The 24,781-nt window shown below is 37.3% G+C and overlaps 1 protein-coding gene and 3 long non-coding RNA genes across 8 annotated transcripts in view; all 4 read right to left on the bottom strand.

Moving 5' to 3' along the window:
* Positions 1–5,958, bottom strand: part of LOC138189787 (dual specificity calcium/calmodulin-dependent 3',5'-cyclic nucleotide phosphodiesterase 1A) — a 101,698-nt gene extending 95,740 nt beyond the window's left edge. For 2 of the 3 annotated variants that reach the window (XM_069131942.1, XM_069131943.1), the window contains exon 1: positions 1,976–5,958. In XM_069131942.1, coding sequence (XP_068988043.1) covers positions 1,976–2,159 — 184 coding nt within the window. In that variant the 5' untranslated portion in view covers positions 2,160–5,958. The remainder of the gene's footprint in view (positions 1–1,975) is intronic. The other variant, XM_069131941.1, reaches the window with a different exon arrangement.
* A 2,737-nt stretch (positions 5,959–8,695) lies between these two features.
* Positions 8,696–11,523, bottom strand: LOC138189613 (uncharacterized). 3 transcript variants are annotated; one of them, XR_011176081.1, is made up of 4 exons: positions 10,496–11,523; positions 10,255–10,420; positions 9,911–10,166; positions 8,696–9,833 (listed from the first exon to the last, which is right to left on the bottom strand). It is a non-coding gene; the product is annotated as an uncharacterized LOC138189613 (long non-coding RNA). The 3 variants fall into 3 exon arrangements; XR_011176082.1 differs by having other exon boundaries at positions 9,911–10,420; positions 10,483–11,523; XR_011176080.1 differs by having other exon boundaries at positions 9,911–10,420.
* Positions 11,524–11,560: 37 nt separating this feature from the next.
* Positions 11,561–13,124, bottom strand: LOC138189614 (uncharacterized). Its single transcript, XR_011176083.1, has 4 exons — positions 12,881–13,124; positions 12,299–12,620; positions 11,987–12,189; positions 11,561–11,721 (listed from the first exon to the last, which is right to left on the bottom strand). It is a non-coding gene; the product is annotated as an uncharacterized LOC138189614 (long non-coding RNA).
* A 7,770-nt stretch (positions 13,125–20,894) lies between these two features.
* The window catches only part of LOC138189790 (uncharacterized), a 110,857-nt gene continuing 106,970 nt past the window's right edge, over positions 20,895–24,781 (bottom strand). Inside the window, exon 2 of the long non-coding RNA XR_011176118.1 lies at positions 20,895–21,033. This is a non-coding gene — a long non-coding RNA (uncharacterized LOC138189790). The remainder of the gene's footprint in view (positions 21,034–24,781) is intronic.

Genomic DNA, 24,781 nt, shown 5'->3' with positions numbered 1-24,781 from the left:
TGTATCGTGCGAGGGAACAATTTGCTAATCAAATTTTCAAGACGAAATAATTTCTCCCAAAAATAATATACCGTTTTTTCGTAGCTTATGTTGTTTATGTGAAAATATACGATTCAACCGCGTGTGATTTGTGGAAACTTCGTTTTGAAAATATAGAAGCAAAATGTGGCGACGGCACTTTCCGAGCAACCTAATATTTTTATTTTTGACGTGACATTACAGTTTTATCTTATAAGTCGTATGTCACGTAATGGAAGGCAAGAGGGAAAAAGCCGAAACGTGCTGTTTGCCATGTGTATGAGTATTTGTGTTTATAAACAGCCATATTCCATTTACGAATAGCGGAACACAAAGTTTGGAAATATTCTCGAACTTAAGGAGAAACACCGAATAATCTTCAAACTCGGTTGCGAATTGTTCACGAAGCGTTTGCGTTCGACAGATGTTGAAATTGAAAAAAGTAAAGATAATTATGATTATTAGATCATTATTATTGCACGAAATATAAAATATAATATTTATGAAGCTAATGGTATAGACCCGTTGTTTGTTATTTTCATAAGTATCTGTATGATGTAGCGCATATACAATAAATAATAAATATATGAGGAAATCAGGCCAGAACACACTGGTCAAATAAAAATAAATGTTTAATTACTACGACAGATTACGTATTCGTGTTCAAACAAAAATGTTTAAATTAATAACAATATGAATGTGCATCAGAAGTAAACTATAAAAGGACACGATTAACTTACTCGTATACTAACATACTCGTTATAGTAAACTATAAAAGGATATGATTGGATCCACAATGACAAAAATTTATCGGAAAATAGACAACCTTCATTAACGTGCACAAAAGATATCACTTTTTTGAGCCGCAAAATTAAACATATCTTGCAATATTATTGGCTCTGGAGCATAAAAGTTGACAGAATATGAGAATGAAATGCTAAATATTACACAAACCCGAGTAAATAATAATTTATCCGATAAAAACAGGATCGAACGAAATTTGCGAATTTTCGTAATCTCTGAAGTTCTATTTAATATGTATAATATTGAAATGCACATAATAACGTTCGATTAACAACGAGTTTCTTTGCCGAAGATAATAAACCGGCCGTATTCGTTACTCGATTCAACGAGAAATCCACGTACAAACACGGCTCGCGAAATTCAAAGGTGTTCGCGCTTCTCTGCTTAGCCACTCGCGCGTTTCTCAATTAATTAAGCTTACCCGGTATTTTTCCCTTTTTTCCTCCGACCATGGTTACCCGTTTTGAACCTCGAGCGTGTGTACGGGTATTTCGCTTAATTAGGGCAAAAGACGAGACACGGCACGATTACGTATAAGCGAGAACACACGATTTACGAGGTCGTTGAAATCACGAAGTTGACGTTGCACCAGTCACCGAGCGTGCTGGGTACCAGAGAAGAATAATTACACTCGTACAAGCAAAACTCTCGGACGAGACGCTCTTGCGTGTACTTTCCGAGTAATAAACTTTTGATTATTTTTGCAAATGAGCCTGTACAGCGACAGAGGAATGCCGCTGATAGCACGGAATACAGCAATAAAGAAAAACAGGCATTCTCGTTGACCCACAACTGTCGTCCAAGTTTACGCGGACTTTCGCCCCGAGGAAACTCGCCGTAACATCCAGACGCTATGGAATAAAAAAAAATCCCGGATGATTTGTAGCTCGTTCGATCGAACCACTAAAAATACGAGAAGGCTTGCCGTAATCATATCGCCTATAAAAAAATAAGGAAAGAAAAGAAGATTCTGACTAGATGGAAGAGTTGGTTCCATCGGGGTCGTATAACATAACGACGATAATACCTCGTACGCGCCACGCCATCAAGAACGAAAGATAAGCAAAGCCTTTTCCCTCTTTCGTTCTCCACCTGCCCTTGCTCTATCTGGCTGGACGATAGAAGTCGAGTCTTATCGTGGTTCGGTACTTACCGATCACGTAGCTATACCCGTCCAAGGTGAGAACACATTTGCGTGTGTTGGAAGAGCTTGGAATTCCTGGCACTACTCTGCGAGAAATTCGCTTACCAGGGCTGCAAGGAGTACTGCCGGTACTTGCAGCACCTGGGTCCGAGTGGCACTTCTGCACGGGATCTTTGCTTTGTCTAGACATCATCGTCCTCTTCGGAGCCACTTGTACTGCGCTTCTCTAGCAGAAGCCGGAAGAAAGAAAACCTACTTCCGCACCATGCCCGCGCCTCCAGTCTACTTAGCCACGCGACGATCTCCAACAGACTTTTACTATCGTTGCCAAGTTTTTATCACGACAGCCTGACAACGTGAATTCGATACTCGTCATTGCCGTTGACTGACACCCCCGTTACATCCGGTTCCACTTGCACACCGTTCACTCGACAAAGTACAAAGTAGCTCGTCCGTGACACACGATTTTTCCCTTGCTCGCCAACGTTCCAACGAAACTTCGATTTTACCCTTTTCCCCTCTGTTTACCTTTGCGCCCCAACTTCTTTCGGTTCTTTAACGAACCAATACCGCTGGCGCTCGAAGCTTCGAAAAGCTCCCACGGATTACTTCCAGGCCATGAAACACGTCGTGCCGGTAGATATACTCGTTTCACGAAATCCTCCACTCGTCGCTCGTCGTCTGAAAACGCTAGAACACGAGCTACGTAGCTGTAATTGCGGTTAATCGTCGAAACTCGCGTGAACCAGCCTAGCTTTAATCGACTACCTTTTTCTTCTTGTCGTTTAATGTTCGAAAGTTTGGGATTGAAAGGATTATTTGATCTTTCAGTATATATATAAGATCTCGCGGATTTCGATCGTAACACGAACGTCACGTTTACGCTGGAAGGTTCTGTACAAGAAAATAGAGAAGGTTCCCCTTTGTAGAGCAATTGTTTGATAATGGCTTTCCTCTTGCTCTCGAGCGTTCCCAGTGTATGCCCGAGTAATTTGTTCAACGTCCCTGAAGAGACTTGAGAAGACTCCTTCAGGCACACTGTTGCATGCCAGCTTCTATTCCAGTTCGGATTACCGCGTTTCACGTGTCATTTTCTTTGGTATTTCTCACATACTTTCAAGCGTTTCATTTGATTTCCTCTTTAACGCCGATTTCCCGTGTCCTCAAAACCATTTAATAGCTTCAATTGTTAATTGTATATTCTTATCTTGCTTCTATTTTATCGCATGATTTTTCTTTTTTTTATTTTAGTTAGTTTTTACTCAAAAGATTGTTTACTTCTATTAAAAAGTTTAAACCGCAGTGTATTTCCAACGAGATGTTGAGAGGAGTTTCGTCCGTTTAACTGATATCGTGGCCATTAAACTATTCCGAGGTTTGATCAACTTCAATGACAATCGCTGCATCCGGTGCTTCCCAGCGAACTTGTTTATCTTCTGGAATTGCTTTCGGCCGTGCTGATTTCCAGCGAAGGATTACGAGCATCCTTCTCTTTTCTCCGTGGTAACTTTCTCAACGCATCTAGCGTCCCGTTCACTATCCCTTTACGTCGAGATTCTTCGAATTACACCGAAACAAGTAGTCCAATTGTCCGCTGAACAATCGTCGTAATTCGTTCTTTTCTCGTTTACTAACTACGTCGGCTCGTAATCCAATTAATTTCACGTTGGTGGAACGCCTGCGAATGCACGGTATCTTCTAATTCCGATACCACGTAAGTTTCTTTCTAAGGCAGCGACTAATAAATACGATTCTCCGTTTCGTCACTTTTCGATAGAATTTCTTTACGTCCTCCTTCGATCAATTGCTGCCAATCTCTTTCAACCACCGATGATTTCGGTCTCGAGGAAGTTTCTACTAGTTTCCAAAGTTGTCGATCTTGAATTTATCGACCTGTGGATTCTAAAACATTTCGAACGCGCCAGCAACGTGCTACGTTATCTTTACAAGGGCCATCGATGTCGGTTTTCATCATTTTTCTAGTAAATCTTCGGGCTCTCTCGTGGAACATAAATATACCAGTAGCTCTATCGACCAGACAAACAGACCAACTTTCCTTCTTATTCTCTTTTTGCTTCTTTTTCACACCTTCGTGAACGTTCCAAGCTGTACGCGGCTCGATAAGGTTTCCGCCAGCACAAAAATTTATGCCGCGAACGCTGACCCCAGTGTCGATTACAAGCTAACGATCCCCGCGAGCAAACGACCTAAGAGAATCCTCGTCGTCGGTCTACTCGTTCGTTCCACCGATTAGTAATCTTTCCTGTCACGTACGTGTCCGAAATTTCTGGCAAATACGCGCAGCTTCTCGGAATCAGTTATACATCGAACGATCTCTCGATCTTTCTTCGATCAAAGGGACGTATGTGAAAGTTGGCTACTTTGAATACCGCATAGATGAAAGATAAATTCGACGAATCGACGAGAATTCCAAGTTTAATACATTATTGGCATTAATTTTATTTATATCGTTATGGATGCACGATTATAAGCAAATTAGTATTCAACCTTAATCGGCGCTATTCAATATACACGTTCACATCCGCTCGTTAACCTTAAGTAGGTAAGGTATTAATCTTCTACCAGCTTCTTTTGATAGACGTACTCGATTCCCCGGTACAGAGACTCTTCGAGCTGATTGATCACCTCCAAACGACCGACAGCGTATTAACACGTGTCCGTCGCCAGGATTCTTCCGAGTGAACCTAACGTGCGGTCGTGTATGCGGTTCTCACCCCTTTCTCTTTGCCGTACTCGTCTTTGAAGTCTGACCGGTCGGATCGATCCGATGGATCTCGCCACTGAGAAGTGCACGCACGGGAAATTTCGCGAGAGACCGCGTGAACCACTCGAATTTGCTCGTGCAAGTTGGAGATGTTATCACGAATGGAAAGTCGACAAAGTTTCTCCGGGGTAATTTAGCCTGGAAATGGTAGGGGGAGGGGGAACACGGGCCAATAGTTCAATTACCTTTGCACCTTCTTCGCGGAGTTTTTACGATGGCCGTTACGTGCATGCACGGACACGGAAAATCGTGATGGCGAGGGGTGAAGGTATTCTGCGATCGATTCACGTTACCATAACGTTAAATTCAGTTTACCCGCTCGTGCACCGGCGCGCCGGCACTCTCGCGAAGCCGGCACGCGCACGGCGCGCACCTTTTCATACAACGATCGATCACTTCGCATTCGCTGATTATCGGGATCCAGAGACGATCATTCGTCGATCGTTTCACGCGTCTACGCGACTACGCTCGCACAGGTGTCATTTAACCAGATGCGCCCGTCGCACGCACCTGCTCGAGCCTGAAAACTCTAGCCGCGAGGATTACGCAAGTTTGGTCGCTTTCTCGATAATATTTATTTATACTTTATCCAAGATTATCCGCGTCGTTGCCGCTTCGATCGAGCATTTCCTCTTCCTGTGGCTGCGTCACTCTTTATTAATAACCCGTCCAGGATTATCCTTTTCGCTATTCGACAGTTCGCACGGAAATCCGTTCGCAATTTCGCAAACAGCAGACTCAACGTGACTGACTTCGTTTCTACATCACGTTACTCGTCGTCCCGGCAATCCGTCAAACGATCCATCCTGTCAAAATCCAACCACCGGTAAACAAACTTTATCCTCGATTTCTCTTCGTTGATTGTGTCAGCTCGACGAGATCCCGAACAATCCACCGGATGATCAAATCACATTTGGAAAATTCTGCATCGCCATCGAAGTGGCGATGATTGCGGATCGGCGATAGGGAACTTTGAGCGGAAGAGGTGCGCAACGCGCGAGTGGAGGAACCGCGTGCTTGGTCAGACGTCACGCGGCAGACTCGTGTGACAAGAGGGACGTGCCGGCTGAACCCACGAATGACGCCACGAGGGAAAGATCGACGCGAAGCGAGCAAGGGAGCGAGCAGGACGGAGCGAATGATACACGCGCGAACGCCAACACGCGAAAGCGATCTACGCGAAAACGGAGACACACGTGCGACCTGAGCCGCGGTACCGCTACAACTGAACCATTCCAAACCTCCACCTCTCGTCGAGTTTCCTCCTCTCGCTCTTCACGCCGCTCCAAACCCTCCTGTCGACCCGCTACGTCGCCCTCTCACTACTCTCTCTCTCTCTCTCCCCTCTCTTCTCTTCTCTTTCCATCTTATTGCACGTCGATCATTCTTCTCCCTCCCTTTCACCGTTCCCAGATTTCTCTCTTTTTCTATCGTTACTCTCATTTCTGTCATCCTTGTCGTTCTTCTGTTTGCTGGTTCGTTCGTCCGTTCGTTCATTCTGTCATCGGTTCCGTTCGTATCTTCGTTCGCTTTTTCTCTTCGTTCCGCGAAATCGACGAGTTTCCTTACCCTCGTGAGTACCATTCACCCTCAGGTAAACATCGAAGACAGTTTCTTTGGAAGAAAAGTCGTAGGGATCGCCGATTACCCTACGGCGAATACTACTTCGATAGGGGATGTTTGGTCGAAGCGAGGGAGATTGTTTCGGGCACACTGATTAACATAGAAGCACCGTCGTAAGTGAATTTACAAATGCCAATGCGGCCGATTGTCGGTTTATCAAAGGGAGAGAGCTCGATGGCATGGAACGATTATTTCGTTTTAGGATTAAACAGTGATATTGTAATGATTGATCGTGAACCGGCTGTTTGGCGTATACATTGAGAAACAGACGGTAGATCTCGATATTTTGGTGAAAGATCTTGCGTAGAAAATTGCATTATTATATATCTGTATATATTATATATAATGTTTATAATAATTATGTATTATATATTTATACGCTACCAGATGTTTCAGTTTCTTCGATCAAATTTTGTCAGGAAGTTCCATAGAATTATGGATTTAAGAAGATGCTGCATAAACATAGATCGTTTGAAGCTTTACTGGAATTATTTTTGACAAAAATTGAAAATACAAAGAGAATAATTTCTGGGTCAGCGAATATTGCTCTTAATTCCGTACCTCTATATTTTTACCTGTAAGTAATTTTGTAAAAGCGATATACTAAACAAGTATCAATATACATGACGAACTGATACAAAGAGTTGACCGATTCATTGAGACGAAGCAAAGTTAAAATGAACTTCGTATTAACAGCAACGATTACATTTATAGTGGGTCTATCTTTGTCTTACAATATTCTTTTCATATTTCGTATTTCTTAATGAACATGGCAAACATCCTATACCTATGCAACATGTCCTTTTATTCATCAACATTTGGCTGGTAAAGTTGTGACACGTTGTATATTAATCATATATCATCATATATTGTACCTTTTTTTACCCACGACGAAGTTACGGAACATAAGAAGGGAAAAGACAATTCAAGTCTGTCCTTACACGTTTTCGTTTATGCGATATTCGATCGTTCGATCTTCTCGCGTTCGTCTTTCTTAGCATCGTCTCTAGATAGATATCTATCCCTCGTTTGACCCTTTCACCTTTACTGTTCCCATCTTACGCCGACAGGTAACCCGCCACTATCGCCGTAACCTTTTAGAAATTTCGCTCACTCGGAACACCATAAAACGAGTCTGGGAATTTTCAACGGGAAATAGAGCAATGCACAAGGACGAAAGAAGGAAGGAAGAAGAGAGTTAATCGCTTGTGCGCTCGGCGAGTGGAAATAAAAATGATTAATTCCTAAAGCGACGCAGACGAGCAACACGCAACCGCATGAATAATTAGAAAAGTTCATTCCCATTTCAGTCATCCAATTATTTGTTTGCGCTCCACGATCCTACCGAGATTCTTTTTTTCTCATCTACTCGTTTCCTTTTTCCCTCTCATTATCGTAGTTTTCCCTTCAACGCGTCACTTCCGCCATCGTGATTTCTCTTTGCTCCTCGACGTCTATGACACTCACTAAGCCTCATAACACCCTTCCACATCCTCTTTTTCTATCGCGAATTATTCCCATCTCTTCGGGCTGAAAACTGAACTTTATCTCCAAACGCGTAATGGGAAATGTTTAGCATTTAATTGTATTCTTTGTCTTCTCCTGTCTCCCTTCTTTAACAGTATGCCCCGTTCCATTTGTAGGCGTCTGTCACGTTCGATTTAATTGAAATTAACAACCGTTCAGTCTCCCCTGTAAAACTGCGTCATTGATCGAGTGAATTTCCTAAATGTAATTTAAATTTGGCAGTGAATCTGATCGCAGCTATCGACTTTCTCGACACTTCCAACGTTTCGCGCCGTTGTACTTCCATAGTTTCACCACAGTGTTGCGATAAAATGTTTCACGTTGGTCGCCATAGTTATCCGCCCACTAACCGCGCTCTAACATCTCCTTCCACCCGATCCTCTTGGTTTATGTAAATTTAGCGCGATTAACTCTATTTCGTCAGTGTCCTTAACTCCCCTTCTAGGTCTAATGCAAACAGAACGACCGGATAACGAACAATTCGGTACATATTTCGAAGGATAGCAACTCAACGAGAAACAGAAATTGAATTCTCCCGCATGACACGAGGTCTCTCGAGGACCATAATTTTCTAACATTTTATCATTAGTGTTATTTGCATATATAACACGGTTGAGTTTCTTTTTAATGTATCTTTTTAATGTATTATTTTTTAGTACTATTGTTAAATTTCTATAAACTCCTCAATTTTGACAAAAATTACAGCGTTTCCTACGTTTGATGGAAAAATTTTTTATGCTAATAACTTTATTGCAAATTGCAGAAAGAGAGAGAGAGAGAGAGAGAGAGGGGGGGGGGTCGATAAAAGGTTCGAGTTAGCAGCGAGAACTTTTTCCACGGGTAATGTCCTTAATTCGATTCCTGTGTCACATTTATAGATTCCCCCGTTAATGTACTCTAATATACACGGCAGAAGAACTTAATCTTTTATCTACCGTCATGTGACAGCGCTTTTGCTTCTATCGCTTTCTACAGAACAACCCTTTAAAGGCAGAATGTATTTTACACTCCACATGTCGCGTTCCTCCGCTTATACCGATAGATAAATTTACGCTTGGAAGGATTTAATTTAGGTCAGACATAAATCGACCTGGGTCGCGTAATTACCAATACAGAGGCTTCAGGTATTCTCTGTCAGCCGCCTAAAATCCTCGATTCGAGTGCCTCGGTTAGACGCCTTTCGTAAATCCCCTTCATATTACGACTTGAAGTAGGGAACATTTCAAATTCAAACGCAGTACGCAGCTACATCTGTTTTACACGGTAGCGTTACGCTCGCGGAAACCTCAGCCCACAGAGGGAAGTATATGGAGTCTCACCGCGTCCAACGAACCGTTCCAACTCCCCTTCGACACTAGCTCCAACCTCGAGTGGCAAACCCTTGCTTCGTCATGCTTCACCAACGACGCTATCGTGGATATCCCTCGTGCTTCCCCCATACACCCTCTATGCTATATTCCATACTGTGGCCCATCTTCATCTTTGCGCGATCTAGAGTATACGCCTTAGGATGAGTGTGAGCGAGATGACTTCAAATATCCATAAAGCTTATTCCAAAGGGATAGTAAATTAGTCAGCAAAGACTCTGCTTCTAACCGTGAGACAGAGATGTGCTTCCAGTAGTTTCGCTCGAGTAATGGCTGATTCGGTCGCGAAGGTATTTATGCGACTGGAAATAGGAAGCACTGTGAAGAACATCGGGAAGATGCGTAAGAGGGGAAGCAATTTTCCGCGTGAAAAATTCGTTGAACGGTGTAGCGACGTTGATATATCGTCGTAGGACGTACTGGGAATATAAGTAACGTCGAACCGGGGATGTTTCGTCATTTTTATCGCGCTACGTCCTGAATATGCATGATATGCATGAGCGTCGTTCAATTCCGATTGTTTCCATTACGAAACGTTTGTTAGTGACTCAGTAAAACTGAATGGCTTGGGAAAATATTACGTTGCAATTAATGTTGATTTGAAGAATAATATTTTATCAAGCTTATTGTACCATTACGTACCTATATTCTGTTCTGCTAGAAGAGGATATTTGCTTCGAATATAATGCATTCCTAATACTGGTATATCACATTTGTATTTATATTCGTTTTTATTGGCACATATTTTGTACTTTATTGTATTATAAGAAATTGTAGATTGTGAAGATCATAAATTTATATAAATAGCGTTGAAGTGTATAATATGACAAGTAGATTATAAATTATTTTTCTAGAGGGGCAAAACTATTTGATTTTTGCAGTATATGATTTAATATTTCTGAAAATTAAAAGAAACTGCGTCAGTCATAATCTAGCCAAGTCCTGCAGAAAATTTCTTATTCAAATAGATGCGAGGATTATTTTACATTCATCGCATGCGTCTCTGACATTCTATTCGTCTCTACATATAATACTTCTTCCACAGGAATAAAATCGCACACGCATGGTTTTAATTCATAACTACTTCTTATCTCGCTTCATGAATAATTTCCTTCGTTAGACATTGAACATCAAGGACGGGAAAGAATTAACCTGTTAAAAGGATCCTTGTAAATTCATATATGGTTTAATATACATAATTTATAGCTTCCTACCAGTTTAATGTACCTTCCTGTCTAATTTCTTCCAATCAATAAAAGTTTATAGTTTTCCTGCCTCTAAAAAAAATATTAAGTAATATAATATTTTCTTTAATTCATCTTTTACTTTCTTCCATTATACTATAATAACTTCTGATATCAATTTTTGTACATTTCTACCTTACCTTCCTTACTGTCATACCCATATATTTGATTTTTAAAGCAAATTTTCGTTTAATGCTTAATTCCGTCGGGTTCACAACTTCTCATTTCTGCAGTCTTACACGTGAATGGAACAAATGCATCTCTTACTATTCTTCAAACACTATGCATACTTACTTCGTTTCAATTTTCTTTCAAATAAACCTTGGGTAGCTGCAGTAGCTTTAGGCTACATTTGCTTATTATACAGTCATATTAAGTTCGATAAGAAAATGCATTGTGTTAATGTTTTATTGTTCGCTGTATTAGTGTTTATCGTAGTTAAGTTGCATCGAACTTTTCCATTATTTAAAAAATGTGACCTCATACTTCGCATTAACAATTTAATTTTACGACTCCTTTCCATCTATTTCTCAACTGATCCCTCTGCAGAGAATTGTTAGTCCTTAGAGCTTATGAAGTCATCAGTAAGTACGTTTGACATTTAGCTACGATTGGTCTTGAAGCGAAATATTCTCAGGGCGATGACAAATAAACCATCACTAGCATGTTCTTTTATTTATAGCTTTACCATACGCTGGATAAATGCCGTTGCAAGCTTGTACCTCTACCTTTCTTGAACTCGTACAACGGCACACATGATTTCATTCTTTGATATTTCCCCACTTCGATTATTGGCATGAAATAAATAAAAAGCCATCGTCCTTTTATATATTATTGGGGTATGACGTCTGTAGTTACTCTGTAGAATTAGTTTCTATTGAACACCATCATATTTTATTTCATGTAATGCAAGAACCGACAAAATTTGTCTATCTATCTAATACATTGGTATAACCAACAGTTTCAATGGAACAGTTTTTCATCATTTGTTATCATTAGACTGAAGATGTTTATGAAAATTTATATTATCATAAATATAACTAAAGAAGTGAAACATAAGCAAAAATTCGTCTCGATTACCGAATATCGTAATGAATGTTTTATTCTGTATATTTTCATATTCAGTGTACATTTCGTACATTTTTGCACTTTTACGTATTAATCATGATCACTTCCCCTTTTAGAGAGTTTCCATTTTTACACGGGCATCTAGATTAACACATGAAAAAAGGAGATTTCAATATCATGAATTTATTATAATGTCAATAACGAATTTCAGAGTGACTGAATGATGTGAATAAGAAGTTATCGAGCTTGGAAATCTCCACTGGTCGGATAGCCGCGTACAAGCTCGGAAAAATGAGTTTCTCGAAGCTTTGTGAAAGAGCTTTAAGCCGCGGGAGGTTTTCTCTTCACGATAATAGTATCAATGTCTCGTTTTTTCTTCAAGATAAATTCCACGATTGAATCTTACCTCTATCGAAGCTTTAAGTAAAAATTATTTTCAATATCAAATGAATACGTCTATTCTTAATTACGCTTAACGATTTCCAAGGTTTTGTAATACGAAATACTTTTATGTAGTATCTGTAACATTATCGTTTGAAGAAAATGAAGAGATGGGTCAAATTATCGTGGAATAATAATTGATGACGTTAATTGCAAATAGCAAGTAACCTAAAATATATTTGTGTTTCAGTATAATATTCGTTAAATCAATGGTTCACACAGCTACAATTCTACTAATGCAATAATTAAGATAAAATTAAAAATGAAATAACTTTACCGTGATCCTCCACTTGTTTTAGGTCGTTGCATTCGTTCTTCTCAAAATTATATTTTTCATATAAAACATTCAAACATGACAGAATATAATATCAGTTAAGGATTTCGCTAGCGTTGTATTATTTGCTGTTTCATAACTGAAAATTTACGTACGTTAATATTAATTAAACGAAGTAATGCATTAATTAAATCTCGTATCACGTTTCAATGTACATGGACAATGTTACTATGAAAGTTGCAAACCGTTGAAGTATATTTTCCTTCAAATTCCAATTAATTATACATTTTAAACGGCGGTAGATTTGAAGATACTTGATAATTTACTGTTAACAATTAAATTTATATAAGTTTTACAAATATAATAATTTTAACTTAAAATAAATAAAGTTGGGAACAAATCTAAAAATGTGCATACCACCGAATGACAAAATTCGCAATCGCTTAGTTGCCAACCCAATAGTAACTATAATATAAGATATTTAGCGTAAATATACATTTTGCACAGATCGTAAAAGTATATTAATAGTCCTCAATATTCAGTAGTATCATTTTTTAAATTTACATTTAAAATTACTATTCATACCTTGTGTTTATTTTTTACTACGTTTGGGGTTAGGTTGTAACTTGTATATAAATATTTATGCTGGTTTCAATCCTATCAATATCATCATGACAGTCGTGTCTCGTTATAGTGCTAATGAAATGAAAATATTCTAAACAGTTCATACAATATATACATAACAATCCTGTACGGTAAATCTTCGAATATTGTTAAATAATATAAGCCACTGTGGATTTAACGCCCTATCATTTTCTACGATGCGAAATCCGGAGGAATCCGAAGTTCGATGACGTCACGTCCGACTATAGCCGAGGGGCCCCGAACATAGAAAAGCGCGCCAATAATCTCACTGTTACACGAATGAATCCTCAGGCAAGCCAGTCACGTCGTTCGTCTATGTTAAACTTGACAGTGAATCATATTTACGAAAGTTTTTATTCGAGAGGTGTGAAAATACGTCTTATTCTGAATAAGTTACTGACTAATGTGCAATGTAGTACGAGTTACGTCGCTCCAAGCCGTAGTACTCCACGTTCCATATTCCTTCCATATCCACGATCACCAGCTCGCCATTTTGCCCGGTATTGAACAATATTTTATCTTATTTTCTTACAAATTTATTTATAGTTAGTTACCTGATGAATACTACACCATTAATGATGTTATATTTATATATATATTAGCCAAAATTTAATGTGTTTGAGTAAGCTTATATAAGATTGCATGTTATCGAAAAAGAATTGAAATCCTTTGTGTATACTGTGTATATACTGTTTGTTTCTTTCGTTGCTTTCTTACGCTCGACCTTGTTACTATTTTTAAAAGAGTATCACATTTGAAGCATCTACATTGGTCGATTGAAAAAATAAACAATGTAACTTGTATGTTTATGTCTCGTGTGTATGTCGAAGTGAATAAAAAATGTATCACCGTGACAATAACACATTCAGGTTATTAGGACTACAACTAGACAGAGAAATTTGAAGATTAAGGACTCGCTTCCGATTGTGTTCATTGTGTTGTGTACATATATCATTTCGTGTCTTATAAATGGGATTAGTAAACAGAGTGATGCAATGAATAGCAACTCAAACAGAAAATATTTATTGGAAAGAATGCTTATGTCAAAACAATTACTGATATAATCATGAATACATATATATGCAAATGAAAATAGCTTAATGAAGCATTTTATTTAATATATAAATATTCCATAATATGTATATAATTTATTATAAAATATTTATAGAAGGTTAGGTCGCTCTCTATTTCTTCGAATATTGCAATAAACGTGTAGCAGATAGAATTAGGAACTAAAATATACTACAACTTAATTACATTAATTTTCTACATATGAAGAAACATTAATTTTTTTTAGGTATGTAGTTTAGATATATTGTAGTTATAAATCATATAGAATTTCTATAAATATGTGTTATTTGATAGATAAATGAGAGAGATTACACGAACTTATTTATAGTTTTCTTACGATATTTTCTTCTGTTAACTTCCCATTACTTTAAAGCCATTTGAATCCTTTCTTTAATGAAATACAAAGATATACATATATAATCGTTCTATTTAGAAATGAAAAACTATCTGTTTACGCCATTATATTCCATAAATGATAATAAAGAGTTGTTCCGATAGCAAAAGTTTAGATAGCAGAGCTAAAAGCTGCTCACTTCGAAAGAAATAAAATCGAAGTATGTATATGGCTGTAACAGAAACGAATAATGTCTGAATCATAAATGAAAGAAACGTTCTTTGTATCGTGGACAAATGAAGCGCCATTGGTGTGTGTTATTGCCCCATGAGGATAAGAAACGAGCCCTCGTTTCCTTAATTGTCCGATGGTCGGTCGAGGGTTCCGGCGATGAAGTTCCCAGATCCTTACTAACGAAGCTGGGAACGCGTGAAAAGGTACTCCGAGTGGAAATATCGACCGGAACTATCTTCGGGGTTCGGTTTAACGGGTGCGGAAAACTGCGCTTCCCGCAGGGTAGAATAATTTAAAAGCGTGGTCGAATATTTGCGCGTGAGTTTCCTTCTGACGAATGGATCGTAAAATAAACTACGCGTAAGCCGTTGAGCTTACCAAAGCTGTCTCAAGGGTCTGGAAATAATATCGTTTGCTCAACATACAAATGATATAATAAATATTGATTTGATCAGAATTAGATTAGATTATTTTACTTTGTAGTAAGCTTTTTAAATTAATCCTCCACCATAGCTATTTGGCGATACTTTGTCCATTTGTGTCACTATTGATACAAAACGATAGATTTCCAAATTTTATTAATCAATATATATAAAATATATTCTTTCCTTATTTATATTAGAAATTACGAGTTTTCTATTATATTTTATTATTTTACCAAACAGCAAAATGATTAAACTTCATGATAGGAAAATTGAGAAATGGTCCAAGGATTACGCCAGTTGTACGATCAATTATAATATTTTGCATATACAATTTTTGTCAAAAATTCAACTTCTTCCTCTATTGTCAATACAATTTCAAATCCGATTACCAAGTTCTCCTTATTTCCTCGAAAAACGGTATTCCTGTTGCCACTCGACAAATCCTAAATCATTTTAAACACGTCTCTACAAGCCTGACAAGCGTGACATAACCACGTTGAGTCTTCTCGATTTTTCCATATGCTAATCGCCGTATGCAATCGTGTGATCGTACAGGTTGCATGGAATTGCGCTTCGTAAAAATAAGGTTAGCCTTTTAGACGGGGAATCCTCGAGGTTGGAAACGCCAAACGATCGTAACCCGAGGCACCGCGATATCCAGGTAATGACGACGTCAATGTTTTTATGCTGTCAGTAAAAGACACGATCCTAGATAATGCATCGTCCCTCCATTTATCATAGGTCGCGCTTAATGGAAAGTACTGCGGCCACTATGTACCTATCAATTAATACCTGTATACTCGTTAAACAAGCGGAAGTGAAACGTAGCGATGTAGATTAAACGTGCCATTATACGGAACCTCCTTGTCTACGTCTATTTTCTTTGTTCGAGGAGGATTAAAAATCGAATCTTTAGTAATGTACAGTAAATCGAATATAATCTTTTTTATTCTGGTCGTAAGAAGGGTGAAAAGAGGAAAGGAATAATTAAATGCAGAAACGACAAATAAAATAAAGAGCGATAGTATTAGACACTTACGATAATTAAACGAGCAACCAGCTTAGTGAAGAATCAAACAACTGTTTGTTCTTTTATTCTGATTATTAAATTAGGAAAAATACGAGATGTAGATAAAAGAAATCAAGATAAAGACTAGCTTGAAAGTTTGAAATTGAAATTTTAGTCGCGCAGTATTGTATTACGTAACTTTAAAATTTTTCATCTTCCTAAAATTTCACGTCACAGCATTTACACATCTACGCTAGATTAGAATGTTCTGAAGTCCGTACAGAAAGTAGTACAAAATCTACATAGCATAGAAGTACGATTTTTTCAAATATACACATTGTTACATTTATCTTGAATTCATTTTTTTTTGTTTTTATCAATGCAGATTTTGTCAGGACAAAGTTAGTTGGTTGAAAACAACAAATATTACGATGCCTGATCTTTTTCTCGAAGTTCATTTTTTCCAGTTTTCTTCGAGCTGAGCGTCATTTTTTTAAGTAGAACTACATTTATCTTTATTCAACAAAAGATGTGTTTCTTGCACAAGAAAAATATCAGCTAAGCATAGTTCGTTTTCTATTTTATATCTCTTCATTCTTTCTATTTTATGTCCACGATCTTTCATTACATAACATCTCGACAATTCGATGCCTCGAATCTGTTGCTTTGCCATTATTCTTGCTGCACTCAAAATCTACACGGCTTATCCAGCGAAACAAGAGACACTAATATTCTTTAAAAGCCGTCTTACAATATTGTCTGCACGGAAAGCACTTTCACGTTTGATGCATAGGCCATAAACGGAACGACTGTTGTGCTTTCAACCTATCAACCCCGAGGAACGCGAACTTGCAAGCCAAGAACGATCCAAATGGCCAACTCTGAGTAATATCGAATAATGACGGGTTGGAGAAAAAAAATCGTGAAATGCGAATAACATCCAGAGAATTTAATATAAAATCCAACACCTCGCTTCGAAACGAGAGAAGTACGCAGCAAAGAACCACAGAAATGTGGATGAATATTTTTTCGCGTTTATTTCGAAGAATTTTCCTGGAGTAGGAAATTCTATTCTCCAAAAAAGGGATGCAAATGATTGATCGATCGATGATCAAAACGTTAAAAACTATCGAAGTTTACACTCTTTTATTATTTTCTTTTTCTCTTGATCCATAGAACATAAGGGTATTGTGTAGAAAATGAAGCTTTTTCGTTCATAAAATTTACGATATTCCTTTTCATAATTACAATGTACATTCAATAGAATCCAGTAACGTAATTCGATTAGAAAGTAACGTTATATTAATGCAATTTCTTCCTTAAGGGGTTAACTTGTTAAATAGATTATTCATCGATCAGAAACTCCTTGTTTGGTAAAATGTTAAAGGTTAACGAAGGTAAATACGATAATGTGTTTTCAGAACATATATAGCGGTGCTTTCAAAAGAAAAGAACAAAAATATGTGGAAAAAGTAATTGGTCTTTTTCAATTAACAGATTGAATCTGTAGAGTTACGGTTTTATCGATTACATTTTGTTGATATTGTAATTAGCAAATCTATCGGTATTTTTAATAATGTACGAATATGTTAGACTAGAAAAGATGTTCTAAGTGTAATTAATTCTCTAAGCGGCAATTCAAAGATAAATTTACGAGCATGTGGCGTCATTGATATTAAAATTTCCCGCGTCGCCACTTTATCCATTGCTGAGCGTGCTAAAATACGTGGGACAGTTTTAACGAGTTCGACAGTTTTAACGACAGTTAACGAATGTTCTTAGGAATTGTAAAGACTTTTATGAATTCTCTCTATTCGTAAAAAAAAAAATGTCAAAAAGTCGTGCAGAGGCTGAGAGTATTACCTCGTTAAATATTCGTGTTTGGATATGGTGCTCGGCTTGATTCAAACAATTTCATCGATGTGCTGGTTTCTGGCCTAATTTCAAGTCACTTACGCAATTCAAACGAGGATCACTAGTCTTCTTTCGTCGTTACTTCTATTTAATTGGAGCTGTCGTGTTGCAATAATGGTTGTACGTCCAGTACGAAGATTTACTAGGTTTTACTACAGAAAATATTTGCAATGTCATTTCCTCGTTACTTGGTCGATGTATGTTGTTGAAATAATTTCCTCTACAAATAGATACTGCAACGCCAAGCAGGAAATATATATTTTGTATCATTATTTTTTATTCTCGTATGAAATGCTGTGTTCGACAAAAATAATTTATTAGTATCAAGTTCTCTTAATCCTGAATTTTCTTACTACAAAGATTGTCAAAATAATGGCAAAATATTGGCAAAATAATTTTTCCCTACTCTAAGTTCAAATTGAATACGTCAATTACATTTGTATCTCACTATTTATAATACCAATTGTCTTTACAATAGAGTAATGGTAATTTTACAAATAATGCAATCAGATATAAAAAGATATAACAAAATCATCTTGTCGATTTTGTTTGTTTTTTAATTTTATTCAAACAATTTGACATGATACTTTTGTCTCTTTTAGTCTTATTGTCTATCCTGATTGTTCTATTCATCGTAACGGTACCGAAAATAAAATAAAATAAATTATCCAATTTCGTTGGAATCGACACATATTTTGCTCGATAAAAGCAGGTTTGCGTTTCAATGCGCATGCGACAAACTCGCGCGTTCTACGCGCCATTTATCTACCCGATATCGGATTTAAGATATGCAAAATAAAATGAACGCGAGTAGATTAACGAGATACGTTTTATATCTCGTGTATTGATCCACACATCAGGTAGAAAGAAACGTGTAATATGTTTCTAAATATCGTTCGCCCTGTGTCTTCGAAGTGGATGTTGTAAGGTCGACGGCGACCTGGCTAATCTACTGTACTGTCAAGACTTCACGTGAGTCAACATGCAAATCTGCGGAGTTCCGAGTGCACCGTCCAAAGTAGAATAAGCATACGTGTTTATGTCGGCTCGTTGCTCGCATGTTAAGTACGGGTATCCGCTTGAAGGCTTGAACATTTTCGAAATAGCTCCAGGTACCGTGTTTATGCATTTATGGTAAGCGTATATATATATATATATTATATATAGCGTGTATATATATATATATATATTGAATACCAAAGGAAGGAAAACAAACGTGAAAAATAAACCATACAATTATGGTGTAGATATTTATGTAACATTAAAATAATGTGGTAAAATGTATATTAATTTATCAAAATGAGGTGTATAGCGATATACATACTAATAATATTGAACAACAATAATACGAATATTAATGCTACCCATAAATGCGTGTCAGATATAATTACAAATATAACATGTAATTATTGTGTAATAATTTATGTTATACAAATTAATATGCAAGCACGATCAATTTATATAGGGAAATTATTTGTACAATAAGTGCTGGTGCAACCATATGCCTGGTGTACAATCGTTACGACATAAGAGGATACAAAAAATAAAAGAATAAAAATGGTAAGAGGTATACACAAATTGGCCTCATCTATCGTGGAGCGTAAAATAAATCTCGTAAGTGATTTACGAGTGCTGCAATTAAGTACGAGTGGTTATTGTTTGCGATGCAAACAACGCGAAACAATTATCAACGGGATGGTTACGATTTTCCTCTTTTTTTTTCCTTTACATTTTATTTCGATCAGTTTTTATCCGAATGGTATCGTTTCGATCAACGATATCAATTTATTTCTCTTACTCGAAATATTGGACATTCTCGATAACGTTTGCTTCATAAATATAATCGAGTAAAGTTACACAGGATTTTCTGCACTTTATTAATTCTATTGAACGCTTTAAATACGTGTATTTATGTAAATCACGTGGAACTGACGCACTTACTGCAGCCCTACGTGTATAGTAGGCATATTACTTGTGTGTATATGTACGTCCGTGAAAGCGATTACGATTATGTGTTCGCCAATGTACACTAATTTTCGTTCAGTCAACATCAATATTAAATGTAACTGTGGGAGAGAGATCTCGATTGATTTCCCTTTTGAGTAATGTTCGATTAACTCGTGACATCGATAAGATGGAGATATCAAGGCGATCGTGGGAGAAATTAATTTGTCGAGACTACGACCTTTGAATAATTCCGTAGAAAATATTGAAATATACCGTACACTCTTAATTTTCCGAGACTCTGACGTCTGAATAATTCTGTTAAAATGTTGCTTGAAAATATCCTGAGAAATAAGATTTATCAGTTGAATTATCAAGCAGATATGTATATCCCTCTTTCCTAAGGGTTATTGCAACCGAAATACGTACTGCTTACGCTAAAATCGTGCAAGTTAAGCTTTAGAATTTAGGAAGCTTCTGCGACTTTGTTTCCTTCGCTAGATCATAAGAACGTTAAGCGATTATGGTTAAAGCTCGGCTTGTTACGGTTTTACGCGCTTTAAGTATTCTCATGCCAGTCGTTGCCATAAAACAGAGCCGAAAACCTCTGACCGTGCAGATTTGCTGCAGTGAAAACGTATCCCCAGCTTAATACCCGAAATGGTAGCCGCCTACGCCGACATAACTCCCATAAATTCACGGATTTCATTCTTTCAATTTCGCCGGGCAAGTATAATTAGGTACAGTATAATTAACAGATTTCACTCTTTTTAACTTCGATTTATCAACTATGTGCAAACCTAATAACCTGCGTTTCATTTTCGATCGTCCTATTAAAATTCTTCTATTCGATCACGAAACGACATTAAACTTAAGAAACTACAAAGATACGCTTTCCACTTGTTGTGATACGTTTTATGTATCGTCGATTCTACAATATACAGGGTGGTTGGTAACTGATGGTACAAGCGGAAAGGGGGTGATTCTATGCGAAAAAAGAAGTCGAAAATATAGAATAAAAAATTTGTTTAATTTTTCCATCGAGACAACGATCTACAGTGAGATCCGTTATAACGTACCGCACGCGTACCGAGCGAAAATTCAAAGTCGATTTTCTCGAAAACAAAGCCTCAAACGAAAAATTTGTATTCTATATTTTCGACTTCTTTTTTCGCGTAGAATCACCCCCTTTCCGCTTGTACCACCAGTTACCAACCACCCTGTATATTCGTGTCATTCCCTTTAACTTGCTATATATATTTTAAAACACGATAAAAGCGTAGGAAGAAAAAAATTGTTTGCGCTTTCTCATCGTGGAAATTCAGTTAGACCAACCAGAAACAGCCAATCGATGTTATTGACCAACGACAGGATACCGTCGATAGAAATTTTATTGCGTACATCGGATAGACGAGACAGAGCGGTGACGCGCGAGCGATTGTCGCATTGGAAGGCGAGCGCGGTGGTGCATTGATTCGTTCAAGTTACGACACCCTCATCGGCGTCGCGTATGCGTCCGATCCTTCGTATACCGCTGGATCATAACGTTGTAAACGCGACGAGCTGAGTCGTCCTGGACAAAAAGGATCATAATCTATAACCGAGCAAAGCTTTATGAGAATCCATAAATATTAAACGTCAAGCAGCGTCCGCGTTTCATTCGTATCTCGACTCGCGATTACTTCCATTAACGAGAACAGCAGGAATTGGCGCGCCTACGATGATAGAGCTTTCGTTCAACGATAACGCGTTACATTCATACCTAACGCGTTATTGTGTATCGGCATCGTTGCCACTGCAAGCCATCATACCACGTATAGTCCCGATAGAGTTGGTCGGTTTGTTTCACGCGAATTCCTTGCGTTCTTCATCGCGTTCACGAAACAGAAGGATAGATTTCCATGTGCACATGGTTGAATTTACAGAGCGCAGTTTCACCGAGGTGTCGGGCTTGAATAATTGAAACGCAAAGTCATTCGAAAACAGCAGTTTCCTCTCTGTGCTGATTTTACTATATGTATTCAAGAGACAGTATTGATGACATCGAATTAATCGAAGGCGACGGTTGTAACAATGTGTGCTTGTAGTCGATAATACCGTCTGTTTTTGCTGGTGAAAGACAATATTTAAACTTGCGGTTTGAATTAGCGCGGTACTAGATGTAAATTGCGTTTTGTAGAACGGCCGCTCCAGGTACAAACGAATTTATACGCAGTGAAATGGAATTACACGTAGGAATGTATTTACGATAGCTTTCTAGGATGAATAGGTAGGCATTTAATTACGAATAATAAAGGAAACTAAATAACGTAGGTTTAACAGACGTTCAGATGTTCGGTATTTGTTATCAATAGACCGAGGATGTTTATGCATTTATGAGGAAATTAAATGTATACAACTATGCAGAATGCATATGTAGTAGGCGAGAATATAGAAAATACCGAAAGTAAAGTGCTTATTACAATGTGATATTTAGAGATTGAAACGCCCTACTTAGTTGCGTTCATATTTGTTCCCATTAGTGCTATATGATAGAACGAAACGAACTGTTAACATTTCAAATAAATTTGTATAATTTTCTATCGCCAATGATATTAAACGATATAAATTTTTACGCGTGATCGAATGTCAATCTCTTTCGTGTACGGAGAGTTATAGATTGAGTTGATCGTACCGTGTTATTATCTTTGCCATGCAGAGAATTACGAGCCAACGCACGAATAATTTGAAACCATGAGCAGAGCGTACACCCTGATCGTATTATGTCGATACCAGGCGTGTCTAATTTGATCTTCCGCCGTCGTTTAGCTTGAAATCTTCGATAGCGCATCCGAAACCTTTTAGACAACGAAATTCTAGGTTTCATTGCAAATACACTTCTTCCTCGACTACTGACATTTTCGATTTTCGCTTTATGGTAAATTCATACAAGACGTATCTCGAACTTTATTATTTTATCCTTAAGCGGATAAAAATTTGTTTTTAAATAATATTATAAGATAATAGGATTATAAATAATAGTAACATTATAAAAAAAAGATAATATTATAAAGAGAGAAATTAAGTTTCTCAGAGCATAAGGTTACAATATTCAGTAAGTTAATGTCTTAAAAAGGTAAGAAACGTATTTCTCAATAACATCTTCATTTAAAATCATTGAAATTGTTCGCGTCGCAAGTGGGCTCGGTAATTTTTCTTCGAAGAGAACTGATTTTTCTCAAAGTGGTTTCTCTATTAAATGAAGATCGATTACACGACCGTAAGAAGTATCTTTGCCTGTAAATTTCAATAAAAAGCGGGGGCATTGTTTCCCTCGTTCCTTGTCCCTTCCCTAGCGTGCTCCAACATTTCTGCTTTTCTTTCCTACGTTATCGTTTACGCGGGTTCATTAATCAATAGATAAGTCTTGAGTGGTACACGCAACACCTAGTTGCGTGTATACGTAGCACCATAAAAATGTCCGTCTATGAATTAAAATAGAGCGAAAGGAGAACTAGTCACGAGAAGAATTGTATCGAACGAATTATACTGACGTTTTGTTATTAATTCACGTAGACACGTAGTTTCTAGAATTCGCAAAAATTCATTTCGATGCAAATTCTGTTCGTTTCGTTAAAATGGAACTTCAGTCGTGATTAATACAATTCGTACGATTTGAAAATTCGCTTTTGCGTTCGAACGAATAACGCGATTAATTAAATGCGATTGAAAATTTGCGAGAAATTATCAACAATTTCCATGCAGTTCCCTGTAATATCGTTGCGTATATTTCTACGGGGTTCCGACTAGAACCGCGATTGAAACAGGAGGCAACGATCAATCTCTACGTACTCTCTTCTTTACCGACCTCCACCGGAAATTACCACAGACTGCAGCATTTCCGGTTAATCTTGCGCCATTAGCCAACGAGATACGAAAGTTGGAAAGAATTAAAAGATATTTCCGCGAACCAACACTTCATTGCCATTATATTTATTATTATATGCATCGTCCTTTAACGCCTTGTAATAATAATAATACGATACTAATTGTGTTTAATTCATCTCTATGATATTTCCTGTTGCTGATAATTCATTTTTTCCATACAATGAAAATTGTAATTCCACTTGGTTTTTAGTATTCATATGAACGTTTCAAATTGTTTTCCATGAAAGAACAACGTATTTCTACTATATGTATTTAACGGTATTTAGTTCTCTGACGATAATGTTGCTGTAAAAGCAGAAATTCAGGTTGATGAGAAGTAAGAATTGTTATTTGTTGGATACGACGTGTATTTCTAAAAGTAAAGAGTAAAAAGCTTTATTTCGCAGTTTCTTGTTATGTCGCAGTCATTCAATTCGATCTTTCTAACGACTTTCTTCATTCCACGTAAAAGATATTATCCTTCACTGGTATTTTAGGTGAAAATAAGACAATGAATGTACTCCGATTCTCAGATCTCTTTCAAGAAATGTCTCTTTATACGTAGCTTCTCGAGCTTGCAAACATTATACTTATGCTTGCTGTTTTTCTTATTTTTCCATTCGTACCTCTTGAAACGCGAACAAAGAGCTTTAAGTCTGTCATTATTTCTTAACAGAATATTTTATTAATTAACGAATGAAACCAAATCTCTACTACGTTAATTAATTTACGATATTTAATCTTCGTCCAAATTAGTCCATTGAATTAGGGGGCCAGTTTCGATAAATACGACAATGGAAATAAAATCGAGAAACTTTTAACTTTCAAGTCGAGAAATAGTTGAAATCGTCTCGATTTTACTTCCAACTTTACAACAATTTCAAATCGATGCTCGAAATTGAAGTAAAATGGTTTGATTAATAACTGTGTAACTAGAGATTCGAAAGAATATTTTGAGTCCGATAAATCATAGTGAAACACATAAAGGAATCTTATGTTACATA

The sequence above is a fragment of the Bombus flavifrons genome, chromosome 2 (assembly GCF_040668555.2).
Source record: "Bombus flavifrons isolate JBK064 chromosome 2, iyBomFlav1_principal, whole genome shotgun sequence".
Taxonomy (NCBI): Eukaryota; Metazoa; Arthropoda; class Insecta; order Hymenoptera; family Apidae; genus Bombus; species Bombus flavifrons.
The sequence above is the reverse complement of the archived record's forward strand: the minus strand, read 5'-3'. Positions and strand labels throughout refer to the sequence as shown.